Here is a 22,584-nt window from a genome sequence, read left to right on the forward strand (position 1 = left end):
TCTGATGAACCTTTTAAGTATCTCATGATCCATTTCACCGCCTCCCAATGTTGCTTTCCAGGATTGCTCATATATCGGCTTACAACTCCCACTGCATGGGCAATGTCTGGTCTGGTACAGACCATAGCATACATCAAAGAGCCGATAGCTGAGGCGTATGGAATCTTATCCATGTATCCACTTTCTAGCTCAGTTTTTGGTGACTGGTCTTTGCTGAGCTTGAAATGATTCCCCAGAGGTGTACTTACTGGTTTAGCATTATCCATACTAAACCTGCTGAGAACCTTCTTGACATACTCTGTTTGTGAAAGCTTTAGTATGCCTTTGCCTTGATCTCTAATGATTCTCATGCCAAGTATTTGTTTAGCAGCTCCCAGATCCTTCATTTCAAACTGCTTTGACAATTGTTGTTTCAGCTTGTCAATCTCCTCAATGTTGGATCCTGCAATCAACATATCATCCACATATAATAGTAGAATGATGTAGGAGTTGTCAAAATGTTTGACATAGCAACAGTGATCAGCCTGGCATCTTGTGTATCCCGAACTACACATGAAGTTGTCAAACTTCTTGTACCACTGTCTTGGAGCTTGCTTCAAGCCGTATAAGCTTTTCTTTAGCTTGCAGACTTGGTTCTCCTTTCCTGGTATTTCAAACCCCTCTGGTTGTTGCATGTAAATGTCTTCCTCCAATTCTCCATGAAGAAAAGCTGTTTTTACATCTAATTGTTCAAGATGCAAATTCTCTGCTGCTACTATCCCCAGAACAACTCTGATTGTTGTAAGCTTCACAACTGGAGAAAATATCTCAGAGTAGTCAATCCCTTTCTTTTGTTGAAACCCTTTTACAACAAGTCTTGCCTTGAACCGTTTGCTTCCATCATGCTCAGTCTTTACTCTGTAGACCCACTTGTTTTGCAAAGCCTTCTTTCCTTCAGGTAGTGTGGTCAGCTCCCAGGTCTTGTTCTTCAGCAACGAACTCATCTCATCCTTCATGGCTAACTCCCACTTGCTTGAGTTTCCATCTTGTAAGGATTCTTCATAACTTAACGGCTCACCACCATCTGTCAGTAAGATATAATTCAGTAAAAGTGTGAACCGTTGTGGGGGCTTTATAGTCCTTGAAGACCTGCGAACATAAACAATTGGTTCACTTGGCTCTGCATCGTCTTGTGTAGTGGTGGGTACAGATGTGCTTGAATCTTCTTGTAAAGACTCTTGAGTTTTGTTCTGCTCAGTAACATCAGGAAGCCCTTCTAATCTGATGAATTCAGATTTTTATGGACTTGTATCTGAATTAGTCGTATCTGTTTCTGCACTTGATCTGTCTTTGTACAAAACTTTCTCATTGAAGATCATGTTCCTGCTTCTGATAATCTTTCTGTTCTGATCATCCCTGAACCGAAATCCAAATTCTTCATCTCCATAGCCAATGAAGAAACATTTCTTGGATTTGGCATCTAGCTTGTTGCGAGCATCAGAATCTATATGCACATAGGAAACACACCCAAATACCTTTAAATGAGAGAGTTGTACCTCTTTTCCTCTCCATACTTCCTCGGGCAATCTGAACTCCAAAGGAACTGATGGTCCACGGTTGATCAAGTAAACTGCAGTATGAACTGCGTCAGCCCAGAATGTTTGAGGTAGCCCTGAATGCAACCTCATGCTTCTAGCTCGTTCATTGATGGTCCGGTTCATTCTTTCAGCAATGCCATTCTGTTGTGGTGTGCCTGGAATGGTCTTTTCCATTCTGATACCATTAACAGCACAATACTCCTTGAAACCTCCATCAATGTATTCTCCTCCATTATCAGATCTTAAGCATTTCAACTTCAAACCTGATTCATTCTCAACCATAGCCTTCCACTTCTTGAATGTTTCGAACACATCAGATTTATGTTTCAGAAAGTAGACCCATACCTTTCTGCTGAAATCATCAATGAAAGTTACGTAATACCGAGAACCTCCAAGAGATGCCACTGGAGAAGGTCCCCATAAATCTGTGTGCACCAGTTCTAGCTTTCTTGGTCTTAAGGCCCTGCCAACCTTTAAGAAACTAAGCTTCTTCTGTTTTCCAAGAACACAGCTTTCACAAATGTCTAGATCAACATTTTTAAGCTCTGGCAGTTTTCCCTTCGACTGAAGTATCTTCATCCCTTTTTGACTCATATGGCCGAGTCTACAGTGCCATAGTTGCGCTTGATTTTCTGCTTCAGTAGAGGCAATAATATCTTCACATTTTGTGGTCATATACAGGGTGCCGGTTTTCTTTCCACGAGCCAAAACCATTGCTCCCTTTGATACCTTCCACATACCTCCAGAAAAAAGGATTGAATGACCACTCTCATCAAGTTGTCCGACTGAGATCAACTTCTTCTTGAGTCCAGGAACATGCCTTACATTTTGCAAGTTCCACGTAGATCCATTCATTGTCTTGATCTGCACTTCTCCTATACCCACAATCTTCATTGGTTGTCCATCGGCCAGATAGACTACACCGTGATCTCCAGCAACATAATTTTGCATCATCTCACGGTGTGGTGTACAGTGGAATGAAGCACCAGAATCAAGAATCCAATCATCAATTGGACTTTGTACAGCAAGAATCAAAGCGTCTTGCACCTCATCTGTGGTAGCGTTTGCAGAGTCAGCTTCAGGTTTTTTCGGTTTTGTGCAATTCCTCATGAAATGACCAGGTTTGCCACAATTCCAACATTCAACCTGCTTTCTGGGTCCGGACTTGCTTTTACTTCTGTATCTTGATTTGGATCTGCCTCTGGATAAGCCTCTATCCTGTCTCCTCCCTCGAGTGTTAATGTTGAGAGCTGATCCTGAACTTGAACTTTCACCTGAGTCTTTCCTTCGCACTTCTTCAGCTAAAATCAAGTCTCGGATGTCATCATATTTCAGTTTGGATTTTCCAGCTGAGTTGCTCACGGCTGTCCTCATACCTTCCCAACTGCTTGGAAGTGAAGCTAGCAAAATGAGTGCACGGATCTCATCATCAAACTCAATCTCTACAGATGACAATTGATTTGTGATGGTATTAAAGTTGTTGAGATGTTGTGTGACGGAGGTGCCTTCTGTCATTTTCAGGTTGAACAACTTCTTCATCAAGTGCACTTTATTATTTGCCGAGGGCTTCTCATACATCCCAGACAAAGCTTCCATTAGTCTTGCAGTGGATCTTTCTTTTGTAACATTGTGCGCAACTCTTCTTGATAAGGATAGCCGGATAATACCCAAAACTTGTCTATCAAGAAGCAACCAATCTTCTTCTGACATATTTTCTGGTTTGCTCCCCAACAGAGGAAGATGAAGTTTCTTTCCATATAAATAGTCTTCAATTTGCATTTTCCAATATCCAAAATCTGATCCATCAAATTTTTCAATTCCCGCAGCCTTTATTTCATCTGCCATTTTTGCTGTATCTCCGATTTGAATTTGTCAAATCTGACCTTACAGATGTGTCCGGAACGGCCAAAAATATTGGAAACGACACTGAGATCACCCCAATCGGACTTCGGATGGCTCAGATCTTAACAGTCAAAGTTTTGGATCAACGGACGGTGCAGATGAAGCCGCGTGTCAGTCCAGAACAGCGTCTGCGAAGCACTGGATCAAAACCCACTTTTGATGACGTGGCAAGATGACGTGGCTTCCACGTAGGTTCACTGGGACCCACTTTTGCTGACGTGGCAACTGCACGCGCGTTTCTTGCTGACGTGGCAGTGTCTAACGTGGCTGCTGACTGGTCTGATGACTTGCTGATGTGTCAGGTGACGTGGCAGGAGACTGTACGGTTTTGCTTCCGTGGCTGATGACGTGGCGGGTCAACCCGGTTCAGTTGCAGGTATCCGGGTAGAGACGACGCGTGGAGAGCGTGCTGCGCGTGGGCGCGCGTAGGCAGTGGCTTCGTCGGCGCGTGTGGGCGCGTGCGGGCATGCAGGACGTCGGTTCTTCGCCGGGTTTTCACCAGTGAATTCGTCTCCTCTTGCTCTACACGATGGTATGTTCAAAAACACGTTTTGAGAACTTTGATTTTTGAGTTTGGATCAAACACTCTCTTTTTCAAGAACAAGCTCTGATACCAGTTGTTGGGCCATTCAAGCAATCAAACACACACAAATTTACGTGGTTCGGCAACTTGCCTACTCCACGGAGCTACTGGTTTGTATTAATCAAGCTTAGAAACAATACAAACAACAAAACAAGGAGGAGGAGAAAATTCTTCTCAACTCAACTCAACTCTCCCTAGCTCTCTCTCTGTGTTTCTCTCTTGTTCTCAATCTGTTCTCCCTACAACGTCTCACTCTCAGCAGCTCTATTTATAATCAAGACACTTTCCTTTAGTCAAATATGGTAGCCACCATTTTCAATGGTAGGCAACCTACCATGCCTAACTTTGCAGCCATGTTTGACATGGCTGCCACCACCACCAGCTTGTGTCCACACTTAACAGTTGGTGCATCTAATGCTTGCGGGATGTGCTAGAACATGTATCAATCCAGAAATTGGAGTAAAGCATGCATATTTGATATTGCAAAATAATTGAGGTGATGTTATTCTGTAGGATGCTTCGGAGTAATAAAATAACAATATTTCGATGCTATTTTGTTTTGAAAACGAAAGTGAAAGCAAACTAGCAGATGTAGCTATTGTTTAGAACTGTGATAACTGTGATGTTATTTAGGATTATGATAATCATTGTTTTTTAAAATATTATTTATTTGAAATTATTTTTAACATTCTATAAAATAAAGATGCAATTTAGATTTAGGCAGAGAAAGATTGTTCTTGAAAGCACACAAACAATACCCAAAACTCCATTTCTTTGTTATAGAAAAAATAGTAGTTTGGAAGTGTGGTTGTGATTTTTTTTAAAGTGTTTTTTATATTAAAATGTATTAAAATAATATTTTTTTTACTTTTTAAAAATTATTTTTTAGATTTACATATCAAAACTATTTAAAACATATAAAAAAGTTAATTTTTAATGAAGAAAATTAAATTTTTTAATAGCACAAACTGCGTTTTCGAACTATGCCTACTGATTTTCATATTTGAGGAGAGCCCACAGAGCAGGGAGGCTCTTCCATCAAGGTCACAAAATCCTCAACACACCATGGCCTGTTCTTGCTTAAATGATGGGCCATTGTATTATTTTTTTCTCTTTACAGTGCTGGTGGTGTCTCGCTCATAGGTTTTAGAGCAAGCATAATTTGCAATTCAGCTCATGTAAAACCAATCAACCAATTTATATTTCATTTTCTTTTTGTGAATGAGCACTGCCAAAAAAAAATAATTATTTTTTTCTCTTTACAGTGCTGGTGGTGTCTCGCTCATAGGTTTTAGAGCAAGCATAATTTGCAATTCAGCTCATGTAAAACCAATCAACCAATTTATATTTCATTTTCTTTTTGTGAATGAGCACTGCCAAAAAAAAAAAAAACATGAAGACAGCAAGAGCAACAACATGAATGATATGTGCGGTAGCTTGATAGGAAAAGCTGGTGAGTATCTGTGAGCAATTCAGAAACTACACTTCTTTTCCAGGCAAAAAGTTGTGAGAGGTAACTTGAGCCAGATAATTTAATCCTGCCATTTACATATAAAATATTATGATTTTCTTCAAGATTTATACGTGAAGTAGAATATTCACAAAAAAATCATAACCCATATGAGACCACTTTGAGAGTATATATTATAGTGTAGATTGACAATGGAAATACTGAGAAATAAGTCGACCTTTCAGTGCCATGGAGAGACAGTGCCTCCAGTTGCCAGTAGAGTCTATTTGCACCTTAATGCGTGAAGGAGCCGCAGCCACCTCTTCGTCCACTCCTCCATCAATCCGAGTAAGATATGTTAATAAATCTTCCTAGCCGACAATATGAACTCATGCCCTTTGAAAGAGACGCGACCTTTGAGACTTGAGCAGTACTATATTATACTCGGGCACATGGACTGATGGACAGTCAGATGACAGGTATAAACTCTCCATATCTCAATGTTGTCGACAACAAGAATTGCGAAGTTTTTGCACATAAAGAAATGTTCACAAGAATCTCATCAATGATGAAATCGAGAGGCTATCCAACAACTCTAGTTTTGCTGTTCAGCTTTATTTGGATATGATCGTTTTACACCACTTAGCACAGTTGATTACCAAATCTATGGATAATATTTTAATCCAGAGTGCTAATAAGCTACAAGATCGATTAATATATCTAGCATTGCTCTCTTCAAGTTTTGTTCAAGACAGTTGCTCCTAGACCTCATGCAACAATGAAAATCAAAGGACATGTCACCAAGAACCTTGCATCAGCTAGGGCATGAAGGGCTGTCTCCTTGAATTAAACAATGACGATTGAGATTTCATAAACAAAATTCTTCACTCATTCCAATTTCCATGTACTGCCAATTATTCTTGAAAAATATACAGAACTAAAACTACTAAATATATAATGACTTCCATCATTTGTTTTTTATTATCAACCAGCGGATAGTTATTGGCACACCACTACCCTAATCTGAAGGTCTCCGGCTGTCCGCATGCTTGTTCTCTCATCATATATTACATGAGGAGTATTAAAATTGCCAAGTCTGGTGCAATCACTGCTTAGCCTGCAAAAAACCAAAACAAATGATTAAATTACACAGATAAATCATGTTTACCAGAGGGTTAACAAGGTTTAGAATCTTAAGCAGAGATCTCTTCCTCTGAAGGAAGAAACCAAGAATGTTCCAAGACAAAAACAGTAGGTGTACCTAGGAACAGATTGAAAACGTGGGGTCTTCACAGAGAAATAAATAATAGGAACCTACCTTACAAAATTCTTAATGTTAGGTAGGCATTCTGTATGGTCCAACCTAACTAACAGACAATGTTGAAGTCAACTAACTCCAAAAATATTACGTCACCTAGGCGATCAGCTTTCAAAATTGGTAGTTAACACCTAACCCCATCATTAACTTGTTCAAGTGCTTGCTTGCTGCAGTCAGTTGACGTCTCTACTGTCAGTGACTACCATGCTGCAAGATTAGACGATGAAAAGAAAAGTGCAGGAATTACATTTTCTACCGCATCTAACAGTCAAACACAATCCCGTAAAATCTCGATCCATTTATTGCCAATTTTACATTACTCTCAAAGTCACTATAGCACGGTTACTGAAGTTGTAAAATTTCCCTTGAACTGAAGCTAATCATCACATTGTGCACGTGATGTAGGTAAAAGATCGATCTCCCATATCTGTATTTATCAGAGGAGAAGCACATGGCATAGTTCCCTAAACCTAAATCTTGGATCAGAAGTTCAACTACCCTTGCATCTGATATTCAACTTTCTTTTGTATTCAAAAGCATTAACTGCCAGAGAGGAAGTTGAGATGAATTCGGTAGTGTGGTCCGGCTATATTGTATGTGTATTGTATATTTCTTACGCAGGCGACCGATATTTCTGAAACTTATAGAGGCAGCTTTTTATACTTAGGATGCAACATGAAAACTCTCTCATGAGCCCGTGATTGTCGATACATCTTATTCCCACCGAAAGCATTTTCAGCTTTTCATTTGGCATCTTTAACATTCAGACAATTGACAGGGGAAAAATGTATACAGATAAAATTTCAGTACGTAGCAGACAGAATTGTCTCAAGGGCATGCATGTCTTTTTGAAGATCTCAGGGGTACAAAAGGTGAATTATGAAGTGTCATACTATATTCATCAAGAGAAGCGGGAAAATTACCTGGGAATACAAGAAGGTTCCAAGGACAGCGATGGCCGCTCCAAGAGCATTGACAGGCTGGACGGGTGTGTGGAAAATGATAATGGATGAGACTATGACAGATATACGCTTCATAGTATTTCCAATGCTAAAGGTCAAGGGAGAGATCTCATCTAGGGACATGTATGACACTTGATTGTAAAGATGATAGAATACACTTTGTGCTGCAATCCACCTACAAGGCAAAATATGAGTCACATAAGCATTCGTTTAACAAAAAGCAACGGGAAAAGGTATAAATATCACCCCACAAACACATGCAGAAATCTGAAGTCGAATTCCAAAGAAGATGAAATACATGTTTTGGATTATTGTACAAGAAAATTATAAGAAACTTGCAGTACATTGCAGTGAAGTATTCACAAAAAGGTGGTCGATTCAAAAAAATATTCTTGTCAATCAAATGCAGGGTCGATTAATCGGAACAAAATGACCAGAATTCATTTCACACTCATCAAGCATAAGCCAAACAGGACCAAATTAGCAATTAAAGCCTTCAGATTGTGCTTGACATCTAGTACCAACTCGATTCAATATGTTGTACATCAGACATGACATGCACAAGTAAAATTAGAGCTATTTGATTAAAAGCAAGACTGCATAGAAATCTAATTGTGAGCCATCACATGGAATTTTACCAGGATTACTAAATTGTTTTGCAATATAAACTGTTAAGTTTTTCATATAAAAAATACCTAGAGACCTCAACTTTCTTGACAACAAGAGACAAGAATACAAGGTGATCTTATTATTGGTCAATCAAACAAATTCTTGCAAATTTAATTTACATTATGATTTTTAAAATTTTCTACCATGTAAAAACAAATCCATGTGGATGAAAAGTGAGCACAGCCAACCAATACAAGGAAAACTGAGTTTGTAGTTGCCAGCAATTACCATACAAAATTCGGTCCAATTTCAGAGAGGGCTGTCTGCCAACCTGCAGCCCACATCTGTGGTCCCTCCACAGCTATAGCAAAAGGTGTGAGAATCAAGAGTGACAACATAGAGAGACAAGCATAGTAGTTCATCCCACTAACAGACTTCCCCTTCATGCCCTTCTTTGAAAATATGTTGCGGAAAACAAAAGCCAAGTTGGAAATCATGGCCCCCATAAAACCTGAAACAGACAGCCAATCAAATTCATAATTCTGAAAACAATCCTTAAGAGCAAAATTATTGAAATCATGTTCTAAGCCCTGATAATTTCCTGTAATGACTGAAATACAAGGAAAATGCCAAACCCATGTCACATGACCTGCTAGAAACCAATCACCATAAAAAGAAAAACAGGCTGACAGCTTGACTCCAATACAGTCAGAAACAATGCGACAGAATTAATATGAATGATGGGAACTCAGATCATAATTTTGGTTTGCTTATCATGAACAAAGAAAGGAAAAAAGAGTGCATTGAATTTGGTTTTAAACAGCACAAATTTCAGTCCAATCTTTTATTTAAATGGAATATAGCTGATTGAGTGTTTGGCTTTTTTGCCATCTCAAATTCCATGTAATGAAAGCTCTGAGATCAAAACTGCTGTTTGGTTTTTTCCCTTGCATCTTAGCAAAACTATAAACAAGTTACATAATATTTTAAGATAATCAAATCAAATTTCAACAAATGAAAGCTAATATTCTTACCAATCATGTTGAAGTTGAGCTCAGTAACAGCAGCTAATGCACAACCACCAATGATCGGAACAAGGGACAGGTAAACTGATGAAGGGAAAGTCTCACCCAATAGGAACCTTGATACCAATACGCTGAAAGCAGGCTCACCACTCTTAATGATATGGGTAAAGGAAACTGCAACCTTCGACATGCTCACAGTTGCTGCTACATGCCCAATTGTATGTGCCACAGCAACCTTAAAGGAGAAAATAATTATTAGTAAACAAATAGTTGCAAAAAAAAATAAAAATAAAGAAAAGAAAATGAAAGCATATCATAACCAGATTACAAATCCAACGAACATCAAATTTTGTTTTGAAGACAAGAAAATTGGAAAAACAAAAATCTAGTAAAATTGCTAAAAGAATTCCAGACCTTGGAAATTTCCCTAATTTGAATTCTAGCATCAAAAGCCACCATAAATTGAACCAAATTCAAATATCATCCTGAACTGAAGTGCATTCTTAATTTGTATCCATTTGAAACCAGTAAAATTAAAACAGGCGAATTGAAACTTTACTTTCTCAGCTTTATCAGCAATCAAACAAGGGCTATTTCATTTATCAGAATAAATAAATTAAAAAAGAAAAACAAAACAACATAAAAGCACGAATAACAAGCCATCATAATTTCCCTTCACTAATCTCTCAACTTTCCTCAGCAATCATACAAAGGGAAATTTTCTTAATACCCAAACCAAACTAAAAACATCACTTTCCCATGTCTTCCATCATTTTTTTTCTGACAAACCAAACAAAAACCTCACTTTCCCATCAATTCTCTCACCTTTCTATCAAACCAAACAAAACCCAGAAATAAAAACTTACAGGGAATAAAGTCTTCCAAAACTCAAAATCAGTCTTTGGTGTCTCAGCAATCCGGGTAGCCCATGAGATAAACATCATCAGAGATCCACAAGCGAGAGAGAGTGTAGAAGTCAACCATGGATATGGAAAAGCATTCAAAACCTTCTTGTTGTAAATATTAAACACAACATTCAAAGCCCACCAAACAGCAAAGTAAATCCCAATCTTAACCTTTTTTGCAGCCTCTGATTTCACCTCAGGTGCCTCAATTGGCTCTGATCGATCAGCCTCATAGGCATTGCATGCGATCAAGCTCCTCTTTTGAGGCTTTGACAAAGCAAAAGACTCAACCTTGGACACATGCAAAGGCTTGGAAATTGAAAGAACTGGTTTTGAACTCTTATTGCCATTAAGTGAAGGCAAAATCAAAGATCTTTGTATAGCCGACGGGTTTTTTCGGCGAAAAATAGTGTCAGATCCGTTGATTGTTGGCGTTATAACAGATTGCTTGACACTGCAAATCATGATGTAAAAATTTGATCGTTTGACTCAAAATCCAAAAGGGTCTAACGGGTTTATCTCAAAATCTCAAAAAACGAACTCAAAATCTAAATACCAATCCGTGAAGATCAAAGATCAAGAGAAAGTTTCAAAAACAACACAAACTCTAACAAACCAATGTCTTTATCTAAGACTCTCTTAAAATATCAACCAAAGGGTAAAAAGCTGTGAAACATAAAGATCTTGAAGGGTTATATAATTGTTTTTGAATAAAATAAAAAAAAAATCACTGATTTATAATCTACGGAGTAACAGAAATATATTTTTTAAAATAGTGTGAAATAAAAAAAGAGTCTCTTTTTTTATTGGTGGTGGGTGGGTACAAAGAGAGGACAAGAGAAGAAGGTGGCTTTTAATTTACTTTCTCTGAAGTCTCAGTCCAAATAGAAATTCAAGACTGACGTTCGGCAACAATTCATGTGATCTCTTTTATACGTTTTAATGAATTTTCTTTCTTTTCAACAACTTTCCTCTTGGAAAAGGTAGATGGAAAAAAAAAAAAAAAATAGTTTGGTGTCAATGGGGGCGGCAGATGTTACTGTGTGCAAAGATTTGTTGTTAGCAGAATGGGTTCCAAGGTTCCAACCAATCGAGCATTGCACAATGTACACGTGTTGACCATTTTGTGCTTGCGTGAAGCATGAACAAGAAGAGTTTGACATGGGCTCAAAAACTTCGACAAAGCAAAAGAAGAGATGACTTCTCCTAGATTTTCGATTCTCTTGAGAGTTCCATGTTCTCAGGATGGTCAAAGGATTTACATAATTTGTTTTTTACTAGATTGAGAGAATAGACCTAAGTCTCTACACAATACTGGGTGAATTAAGAGTTGATTTCTCTCGAATTTCTTAAATTTTGATTTGGATAAAAAAGGGAATGGTGATAAAAAAAAATAAAAATATACCATATGATTATACAATCAGTACTATGCATAGAAAATGTGAACTCACACTAAAATTAATATGCTAAGTGTTGAAATTATATAGTGACTCACCATTGTGAAAAGAAGTTCATCTACTGCTTTCTCCCGTATTGCAAGATGGTGGCTACCAAGGACTTTTTGGTAACGTTGAAGCTAAAGTAGATTTGGGTTGGAATTGAATTTTATGAGATGCTGGCTTGTGCAGTTGAACAAGTTTTTTATTTTTTTTTATTTTTAAATTAATTTTTTAGTTATTTTTGGATTTTTTAATGTTTTGATATAAAAAAGAAAAAACAATATTTTAATATATTTTTAAATAAAAAATATTTAAAAAAACAATATTTATTATAATTTTAAACATATTCTTGGTGGCATAAATTCAATGATTACATACTCATGATTATGTGTGCCTTTTATATATATATATATATATATATATAATTGTGATGGCTTAAGATCCAAACTATCCATATTGACATTAAGTATTTTACAATCAAATATCAGATAAACCATCCATATTTAAATTAATTGTTTTTTCAAATTTACATATAAGAATATCTTTTTTTTTTCTTTTCTCTTCTCAATTTTTTTTAATTAACATATTTTATTAATTTATTTTTTTTTTCTCTTCTCAGCTTTACTCACAATTAAATTAAGGTAGGATTTTTTTTTTCTGTGTTTTTTTACATTATATTTGTTATTTTATTTTTAAATTTTTCTAGAATTTTTTTCATATGAGATCAATTTTGTTGGATTTTTTTCAAATTTTTTTCAATTTCAATTAAATTAATTTGTTTGTTGTTGGATGATGGGTTTTGGAATAGGTTTTTAGGTTAGGTGGAAATGTTTTTTAGTTAATTTTTTTTTTGTTGTTGTTTATTTTTTTATGTTATTTATTTGTTGTAAATTTATTTTAGTTGATATTTTTTTTAAGTAACTCAGTTTCTAAGTATTATTAAGGGTTGATTTATATGAATTTAATTTATTTTAATTATTTTCTATATGTGTTAAACACAAACAAAAAGTTTTGTGAGAAGATCTAAGAATTATGGAAGTGTATCACACCAGATGCACGTGAGCGCACAGAAAAATTGAGGACGGCAGCTTCTATAAAATCCTCTTCATAAAAATCGACCTGTAGTCTCTTCTCCTTCACGTCGAAGAAATGGGAGTACTGATGCAATTTACAGGGCTCACATTTTAACCACCATAACTCTACATGGCAGTAGTAAGAAATGAGTTCAAAAAAAGTTAATGCTATACAAGGAACAATGACACTTTCAATAGCAGAAGCAGAGTGGCCTATCAGAGGATTTTGGCCTGGAACTTATCTGAGGCCCTTGGTTGCGTCCATAGTTTTTTTTTTAGTTGACTCTGTGAAGTTTTTTTTTTGGATTCAAGAAAACTCTATTCTCTTAAAAATATATTTTGTGGATCAAGATGAATGAGTAAAACCCTGACTGTTTCAAACTCTTACAAGAGGTGTATTTACCACCACGCTACGCCCCTTGGGGATCTCTATGAAGTAGTTGAATTTATGATAAACGGTCTGGGCCGTTAAATGCTAGTCTATTATAACTAAATGAGAATTTTTCCAAGACAAATTATATAAATAGTCTAACAAATATATTTATGGATCAATGAGACAAATCCAGGTCTAAGAGGAGGTTTGGTCGCGCCAAACTAGAGTAATGATTTAAAATGATTATATCTTTTGATCTGACCGTTGGATCTTTAGATTTTAAAAATCTCACCCCGGGTCTTCGGTTTTGTAGTTTTTGTGATTTTTCTTATTATTTTTTGTTTTCATGCCATTTTTTAATTTTATACTCTTTTTTTTGTAATTTTATATATATTTTTTTGTTTCTTAGTTGAGATAAGATTTCTCACTCATTTAAGATTTTATAAATCTTTTAAGAGATATATTTTATTATTGTTATTCTAGATAAAATAAAATATGAAGTTAACATCAGCAGCTCCTTTCACTCATTAAATATTTCCACATTCTTTCTTTGTTTTCGTGTCTTCAGCTTCCGGTGCATCACTCTAGCAATATTCATAATCATCCCCTACAGAACTAAATGATGAATCTAATTATGATAGACTAAAGATTATTCAGATAACATGAAGGTGCCGCATCGAGTGGATCCAACTCATCCGTGTCAGATGGCAAACCATAGTCCAAGAGTGGCTGTGGCTAGCCAATAATAAAATAAAAAGATCATGTCAGCCAACCATGGAATCTGTAGAGAAATTCATTAGCGACGTGCAAAGTCTTACCTCAAATATAAAGGGTTTCCAGGTTAGGAGAACTTTCAAGAAACTTTTCTTGAGCCTCACACCCAACATGTTAGCAAAATTCAAGTTTCAAGCAGGTCAAGCTATTGAACTTAGGCTGTGGATAGCAGGATTTTAAGAGAGCCTTCAAAGAAGAAATGATTGAAATCGGTTGCACTCTTCCTAGAATCCTTTATGATTTAAAAGCATATATAAAGTTTCTATACTTGTTGGAAGCATGGCATGATTACTAGGTGAATAAGCCAATTGTACGTTCCTAACCCAGAAATTGGAAGAACAGCAAAAGTATAAGAAGAAAAGAGTTAAGAGAGCTGGCCTTCAGAAAACCAACATATATGTAAAGCGATTGAACTCATCTGATTCCTCTAGAGATTTTTGAGCCACTGGATTTTCATTATCATACATGGAGATATAACAACAGGATAATCCTCGCAATTTTCCCTGAGCTATGTCCACTGCCAATATGAGGTTTGGCAAGAGAATGCAGATTGACAAGTGAGTAACTTTCTGCTACATAATTGCTGTCAGAAAAGAATTGAGAAGGAGAAACTTTGAGACATGGGAAGAAAACATCAGCTGGTACATCCAGAACAATATTAGAACCCAATTTTAAAACCACCAGTGTTTTCCAAGCAGAATATACAGGAGGCGTGGCACTGAAGTTTTTATGTTGATCCATAAATCCAGCTCTTGAATGTAATGGCCTAGTGCAGAACATATCCATGAATTAATCCTTGAAGAATCGATAGCTTGATTTCATTTCAGGCGGTATTTATCCATGCGTGATTTATTACATTGAAACATCATCTGATCCACGAAATTCATGAAACTCTGCTCTATTTCTTTAACCCATTTTTGGATGGATGCAAGAACATTGAATCATCAAAATCAAGGCTAGGAACTGGAACGAAAAGAACTTTCCACCTGGAATATACTGCATCTTTTGTTGGAAGGAATGATAACATATGGGAAAGAATCGTCAGGTAGATCACTTATCCTATCTACGCTGGCCTTTAGTCGCTCTCGCTTAGTCATTGAGAAGATAAGATCCATACGTATGCCGGTAGCTAATCAAGCACTGATGTATGCAGGAATAGTTAACAACTCACTAATTCGTTGTAGCTCAATGAAGCAAACAAGTGTTGAAGCCATTGAACAATGGAGATTACTGACGCCATAGTTGCCTGTACCTCTCTTGGTCCGATCCTGCTACAAAAGAGAGTCAGTAGATATGCAAATAATGATACACATGAAAGACAGCACATGCAAAAGCTAAAAACCAAGCTTTTGCTTTCATCGGTAACAGCACCTTTCTAATTTAAGCATAGAAGCACTTGCATGAACTCAATCTAACCCACTCTTTAGGAACTGAATCTGAAAGTACCAATCCTTATCATAAATGCTTTATAGTAGTTTTGCCCAAAGCATCAAAGGAAAAATGGGGAACACAGTATGATTACCCTTACTAGTCGTAGATAATAAATTCCTGAAAACTCAAGTCAGAGATTGTACATTATGTCCCAAATTAGCTATGAATGGGTAGTCATGGAGGTGGTAATCAAGACACTCCTAAAATAGGACTAGTTACTGATTTCTCTACCACAGCATATATTTTAGCCCTCACACAACCAATCTTTCAACAACTTATGAAAAAAATACAGTTCCTCACCTAGGCAGTGCTGAAAAATCAACAAGCTGGAGAAAATTTACCTCCATGAATCTCAGCTCCTTAGTTAAGTTGTTGCATCTCTCCACTCACCTCCACAATAGCGAGCCCCACCTAGTGTTCGTAGACGATTACACTATTGATTAGTACTTAAAAATACAATTTTATCAAGGTCTTTATATCATCATTTTGCACTTGAAGTATCAATAACTCCTTAACTAAAACATGTTTTATAATAACAAGTATGATCCTATAAGATACCTTTAATTTATGGTAAATGTTTATCTTAAATACAAGCCTATCACATAAATCAAAGGATTGATTGATGAGTTTAACTACTGAAATTGAGAAGACAAAGAGAGGGCCAAGCTTAGAAAAGAGATGCTGGTTCAGTCCAAACTGGAACACTGTTCAGTCATTGGGTCATATCTGGAGCTGTAGATCTTGGATTTCAATTTGGTTTATATGGTTAGAAAGCTAAAACATAGGCCTAAAACATTCATGAGGAATGCAAGACTCAATTATGCTGTTTGGAAGTCCAAATCTTAGCAACAACGGAGAAGTTGGAATCTATCCTGCAACCCAGACACTGTTCAACCCATATCTCGAGTTCTAGAAGTCCAAATGCACCGAATTGTTTTTTGTTGGAAAGCTGAGATAATTTTTTAGAACTTGCATGAGGAAAGTCTGTTCAAAGTCTGACATAAGCAATGATGTTTTGTTCAGACAAGAAGATAAGGATTGTCACCAAGTCAAGATGTGGCCACCCACTCAACAATTAGTCATCAAATCAATAGTTCTAATTTTTGGCCTATAAAAGGAGGCATTTGCCATGCATTTAGGCCTCTTGATTTTCAGATTAAGATCATGTTCTTGCTCTCTTTCTTTATATTTTTGTAATGCTTAAGTTTTGCTTTTATTAGTATCTTGTTTATGCCTTTCATTTTCTTTCCTTTACTTAGTTAACTTATATCTTATTTATGTTCTTATCTTGTTTATTTATGTTTCTCTCTTTCATTATGTTTAGTTAAGTTTATTATGTCAAGGTGAAAAAGTTACACTAATGGTGTAAGAATAAGTATAGTATAAACTCAACATGGACTTTAATGTTTGATACTAACATGTTTTGTATTTGTTATCTTGTTCATTTTTAATACTTTGCTTGTTAAATGGTTAATCTAGATTTATGTTGTATAACCCTTGATACAACAAATACTTGGTACCTTCATAGCCCAACCGTATGGTATAACCGACACCTGTGCGATAAAAGGAACTTGATTTGTTGTTAACATAAGTTATAATCATGAATACCTGACAACATTTACAAGTATTAGCATTATTTGAATAAGATAACTAATGTAATCATGTTAACAATTTATAATCCGATTGGAATCTTCTTTGTGTGTGGTTTCCAGTTGGGTAATAAAAAGAGTTTATACTATACTTGTTTGAAATACCATTAGTGGATCCTCTAACCTTGACATTTGTTTTTATTATTGTTTAATCCTCACATTAATCTTACATCTCAAAACTCTCTTCAACTTCTTCTTCTTCTTCTTCTTCTTGTTATTATTATTATTATTTATAATTTATATACTTAATCTCCCTGTGGTTCGACCCCGGTCTTGCCGGATTATTTATTACTTCGACACTCCTACATTTGGAAGAAGACATTAAATCTTTTGGTCGTGTCAACTATCCAAAAAAACACAGAAAAAATGATTCAATAGAGGGTCTTTAATCTTAGGGGTCATCGAGCCATTTCAAGGAGCATACACGCCCTCATGATGTTCGGGCGTGAAGTGGTTTTTCTAGGCGTGCATCTGGGTAGTGCATGAAAGAGGCTGTCTGTCTATCATGTCATTCTACACCAGAGACATCAAGTTCCTCTAAGCTCGATAGGTGTAAAAGTGGCAAACGACTAAAAGAAGAATTCATCCATAAGGATGTCTACACTCCTTATTAGATTGGAGATTCTTCGCTATCCAGACATGTGCTGAACACCTGCATACCTAAAGATTACATCGCCACTAAAATGACCCTGGATAATTATAATAAGCTTACAGATCCCAGGAAACATGTACAAAATGTGCACAATAGTCTGGAGCTAGTCATTTAGGACAACCACGCTATGTGCAAGATCCTCCTTACGACCTTCAGAGGTTCAGTAAGAGCTTGGTACAACAACCTAGAACCAGGTTCAGTCTCTAGCTTGAGTGACCTCTATGCCAAACTAGTAACACGTTTCAATACAAGTATTCTAGCTAAAAAGAGTTCCACTAAACTCTTTGGAATCAACTAAGCGAAGGACGAGTCTACAAGGACATACCTCAAAAGATTCAACGAGAAAATGCTTAAATTTGAAGACTTAATCAAATGGTAGCTTCAGAAGCCCTTATTAGTGGAATGAGGGTAAAAACCTTGTGGAGGGAGTTGTAAGCTCTACCATATAGAAGATTACTAAAGGTGAAGCAAACCATAGAGAGCCATATTTGGGTTGAGGAGGAAAGTATACTGCATTATGGCCCTCATTGTTTTACTAAGGGAAAACAACCAGAAAGGTCCCCTAAACGAGGTCGCTCTCCCAAACAAGATCGCTCTCCTAGAAGATACAACAATCTCAAGAAGAGTTAGAAGAAACTATTTAGGGAATGTCTGGGTTATTATGAAGCACATGCTTCTCTATTCAACTCCTCCGTCATTGAAGTCCTTATAACCATCCAAGAAAAAAAGTTTTTCAGATATCATTCACCTATGAAGTCTTATCCCAGTACATGCATATCTAAAAAGTACCACTTTTTTTCATAAATACAAGAGACATGACACATGACTACTGAATAAAGAAATTGAAAGACTGATAGCTAAGGGCTACCTTCATTAGTTTCTAAAGAAGGATTTTTGTCCTGAGTATAATAGAGAAGACCCTGGTCAATCCGTTATAGCTTTATTTGAAATCAATGTAATCTTAGAGGGAACCTCTGCTAGGGGGGATTCTAACGATGGAAAGAGGAAGTATGGGAAAACAAGTCCTCAAAATTGTTAGATCGCTGGTTCAATGGCACGAGTTAATAGTCTTCACTCTTGAAGATGGAAAAGAAGTGACTTTTTCATATGAGGATGTTCTCATCATTTTCACTATTATCTCTAATCACATAGTATATCAATTACTAGTAGATGATGACAGTGCAGTTAACATCATTTCCGTAAAAATTATGGTCCAAATAGGAATCCCCTTTTCAAAACTAACGCCGATAAAAACTCCCTTCATGGTATTGAGAGTTAGGGCATACCTGTAAAAGGTGCCTTAGAATTACCTGTTGTAATGGGCATCATTCCAAAATATGTTTCACTCCAGCAAAACTTCATGGTGATTGATATGACATTAGCTTCTAATGTCATTTTAAGAAGGCCCTTTCTATATTAAATCAACGTTGTCATTAGTACCCGGTACTTGGCTTTGAAGTTCCTAACTCAGAAGGGAGTAGCCACATTACAAGGAGATCAGACAACCTCAAGACAATGTGCCACTACTTGCTTGAAGGGCAATAAAGTGCTGATATCAGACTAAAAAGGATCCTTGTAGGAAAAAAATATAACTCAAAACTAAGGCTAATGAGAAATTGAAGGATGTTTGTTTGGGGGGGGGGGAGAGGAGATGAACAAACACTCACTAAAATGGGATCCACCTTAACACTATCACAATAACAATCATTAATGGAGCTCTTGCAGATCTAAAAGTTGAATTTCATAACAGATGCATCAAAGATGCCAAACATCAGTCCAAAAATAGCTACCCACCAGTTGAGGGTAGATCCAATTACACATCTAGTTTGCCAGAAAAAAAAGAAATTTTAGGGGATAAAAACAGAAGGCTATAACTCAAAAAGTAGATAAACTTCTGGCCGTTGACTTTATTAGAGAGGTGTTGTACTTGAACTGGTTTGCAAATGTTGTTATGGTCAAGAAAAGTAACGACAAGTGGCAAATGTGTGTGAAATTCACTAACTTAAACAAAGCCTACCCAAAAGACAATTATCCAATCTTAAGAATTGATCATCTGGTAGACGCTATGATGAGTTTTGAATTCTTGAGCTTCTTGGATTCCAACTCAGGACACCATTAAATCCTCATACATCTCGAAGATGAGGAGAAAATAACTTTTATAATTGAATCCAATACTTATTGTTACAGAGCTATGCCTTTCGGATTGAAGAATGCAGGGGCAACATATTAACAAACAGTTAATTGGATATTTAAAAATCAATTGGGGAATTCTTGTTTCTTATCAGTAAAAAAGGGATGGAGTCGCCACCTAGTATTTGGTCACTAGAAACCCTAACTGATCTCATAGTCTGGATAAGAGAATTGGTTGTGTATAGGAAGGATGTATCATCTCTAGTACACATTACCTAAGGTAAGCTATAATATTTGTTTGTCTGATATAAACTAAGGTATTGTTATGTTTTCTAGTTGTTGGTCTGTCTAAGGTTTAAGAAAAGTCTTTATTAATAAAGAGGTCCTTATCTTATTAGGTTAAAGTATAGTTATTATAGAGTCAAAACATATTTTTGTATTTTTTTGTTTTAATATAAGAAATAACAAAATAATTTTTTGGGTATTTTTAAAATGTAGGCCAAGTTCTCATGACTTTAATAAACTGGTTCATAAATCTAAAAATACAAGTAAAATAATAATAAAAACACTATTTTTGTGATTTTTTAATATACTAAAATATGCAAATATAATTTAATTTTTAGAGACTTGGCCATATGCATTAAAAGTAAATTCATAATAACTCAATCAATCACAAATCATCATCAAACAGTGTTAAAACCACACACATAATTAATATTTAGTCCCTAAAACTAAGAATTTATCAAATAAATGGTTTGCAGTTAGGAATTGACGTTCCAAGGTTGTTGTGGTTGTCTAGGGATTGTTGGAAACCTTCCAAGGCTACTAGGTAATCCCGGTAGCTCGTGGAATCACACAACATTGCCATTGTTGACATGTGGGATCACACATTGTCTCTGCTGAAGGAGGAGCACCTGTTGAATTTGAAACCAGACCCAAGGCATTGGGTTTTATCATTATCCACGTCCAAAGTGCATGGACATAATGGGCAACCAAGTCTAAAGTAATGTGGGTCTGACATGTTTGCTAAACCTAAGTTAAAGTGTGTCATGCATGTTTGCTAGACCCAAATGCCTAGCTTACCAGGTCCACAAGTGCCTTACCTGGTTCTTTTTTTATAAATATTTTTTTTCCAATTTTTAAGTTTTTTTTAAATAATGCATTATTTGTGTATATTTTTCAAATAAATTTTTGGTTTATGTTTAAGTAAGTATGATTCATCTGTGGTTTTTTCTTAATTTATATAGATTAATTTTTTTATAAGATTTTTCATATGTGCAGCCTTGTATTGTTTTTTTTTTAAATTATTGTTCAATAAATTTTATGTTATGTGTAACCTTGTGTTGTTTTTTTTTTTAAATTGTTGTTCAATAAATTTTATATGTGTGTCTATTTTTATTATAAATTTTATGTGTTTTTTTTATTACAAATTTATTTTGACAAGGGAATTTATTAAACATGACAAGGTAAATTACCTATGTTGCGATATTAGATATCTTGATCTTTATTTTTCGCTTGGCTGTTTAATTAGATGCATGTATAAGTTTTTTGATTTACATGTAGGAGTTTATATATGTGTGCGTGTGTGTGTGAAGAATCTGGTGGAGGAAACTATTTGGCCAATGCTTGTCCAAAAAAGGTTTAAAGGCTTTAGGCGCTCTTAGGTTGTTTTCTTTTAGGAAAAAAAATTACCTTCTAAGGTGAGTGTTTAAAATATGTATCATACTCATTTTATACATTAGATCCAAACAAATAGATGGATACATCAAATGTTTTTGCAAACACTTAACTAAGTTATTCAGGTCTTTGCAATAACAAGGAGTTGACAAGCATTTGTTGCTCTTTACTTGCTAACAGTTGTTGGAACTTCACTTTTCACTCAAAACTTAGGTTTTCATACTCTTTTTGTTCACCGTGCCACTTTTTATTTTGAGTTGCTCAAACAATATCTATATTAGATTGATCTCCCTTTATATTTAACAATTTGATTCTTATATGAAATTTAAGACAGTTTAAGTAAGTTTTTTACATGTTATTTATCCGTTGCTTGAAAGCCAAATTATATACCTTTTAATGCTGCCAACTCTTGATTGTATGCTTAGAAAGTGCTTTTTTTCTTTCAATTGTCCCACAATTAAAAGTAGCGCGCGTTTTCAAAAGTAGCCTGCGATAACGCGTAGATAACTTAACTAGTCCTTATCTAATTAAAGATAGACCCCAAACCGCTACCACAATCCCAAACACATCTGTCACATCAAAGTCTTTTGAACTCTTTAATAGTACATGATAGCATAAGAGTTGAATCTATATTATTTGAACCTTATTATTTTTAATTAAGTCCTTTTTTTAATAAGATTAGGGTATCAAGTGATATATTAGTATATTTCTTTAAAAATTCAACACTAATTAAAATTTTAAATTTGACATGCATCAAGAAAATGAATATATTATTTATTTTTTTAAAAAGTTACGCAACTTTTTTATTTTAGTTCTAGGATATGAATTTTCTAAATTCTATTTCAGCAAAAACTCATCCTATTTTCAGCAAAAACTTGGATTAGATAGATATTGGGTTCGTGAATTCCATTAAATTCCGCTAGGGTTCGCATCACTAAAAATCACTTTCAAAATTGTCAAAAGAGTCTTTTCATATACACAAGTAATCTCTTTATATGGAATCTTTGTGCAATCAATATAAAATTAAAATTTGATATGCATCAAGAAAATTTTAA

The 22,584-nt window shown here is 35.6% G+C and overlaps 1 protein-coding gene across 2 annotated transcripts; it reads right to left on the bottom strand.

Moving 5' to 3' along the window:
* Positions 1-6,378: 6,378 nt before the first annotated feature.
* On the bottom strand, positions 6,379-11,238 carry LOC133670263 (glucose-6-phosphate/phosphate translocator 1, chloroplastic-like). Of its 2 annotated transcripts, XM_062090801.1 has the most exons (5): positions 10,293-11,236; positions 9,436-9,661; positions 8,690-8,912; positions 7,754-7,967; positions 6,379-6,629 (listed from the first exon to the last, which is right to left on the bottom strand). In XM_062090801.1, the coding sequence occupies exons 1-5, from the start codon at positions 10,794-10,796 to the stop codon at positions 6,618-6,620; spliced, it is 1,179 nt and encodes a 392-aa protein (XP_061946785.1). In that variant the 5' UTR covers positions 10,797-11,236; the 3' UTR covers positions 6,379-6,617. The 2 variants fall into 2 exon arrangements, with proteins under 2 accessions (XP_061946785.1, XP_061946778.1); XM_062090794.1 differs by lacking the exon at positions 6,379-6,629 and having other exon boundaries at positions 7,602-7,967; positions 10,293-11,238.
* Between the last annotated feature and the right edge of the window lie 11,346 nt (positions 11,239-22,584).

This window comes from Populus nigra, chromosome 1 (genome assembly GCF_951802175.1).
Source record: "Populus nigra chromosome 1, ddPopNigr1.1, whole genome shotgun sequence".
Taxonomy (NCBI): Eukaryota; Viridiplantae; Streptophyta; class Magnoliopsida; order Malpighiales; family Salicaceae; genus Populus; species Populus nigra.

Coding starts and splice junctions, on each gene's coding strand:
- LOC133670263 (XM_062090794.1), bottom strand. CDS start 10,796: ATGATTTGCAGTGTCAAGCAATCTGTTATAACGCCAACAATCAACGGA. Junction 9,662..10,292: donor TTTGGAAGACTTTATTCCCT/GTAAGTTTTTAT, acceptor TTCTCCTTTAAG/GTTGCTGTGGCACATACAAT. Junction 7,968..8,689: donor ATTGGACCGAATTTTGTATG/GTAATTGCTGGC, acceptor TTTGCCTTGTAG/GTGGATTGCAGCACAAAGTG.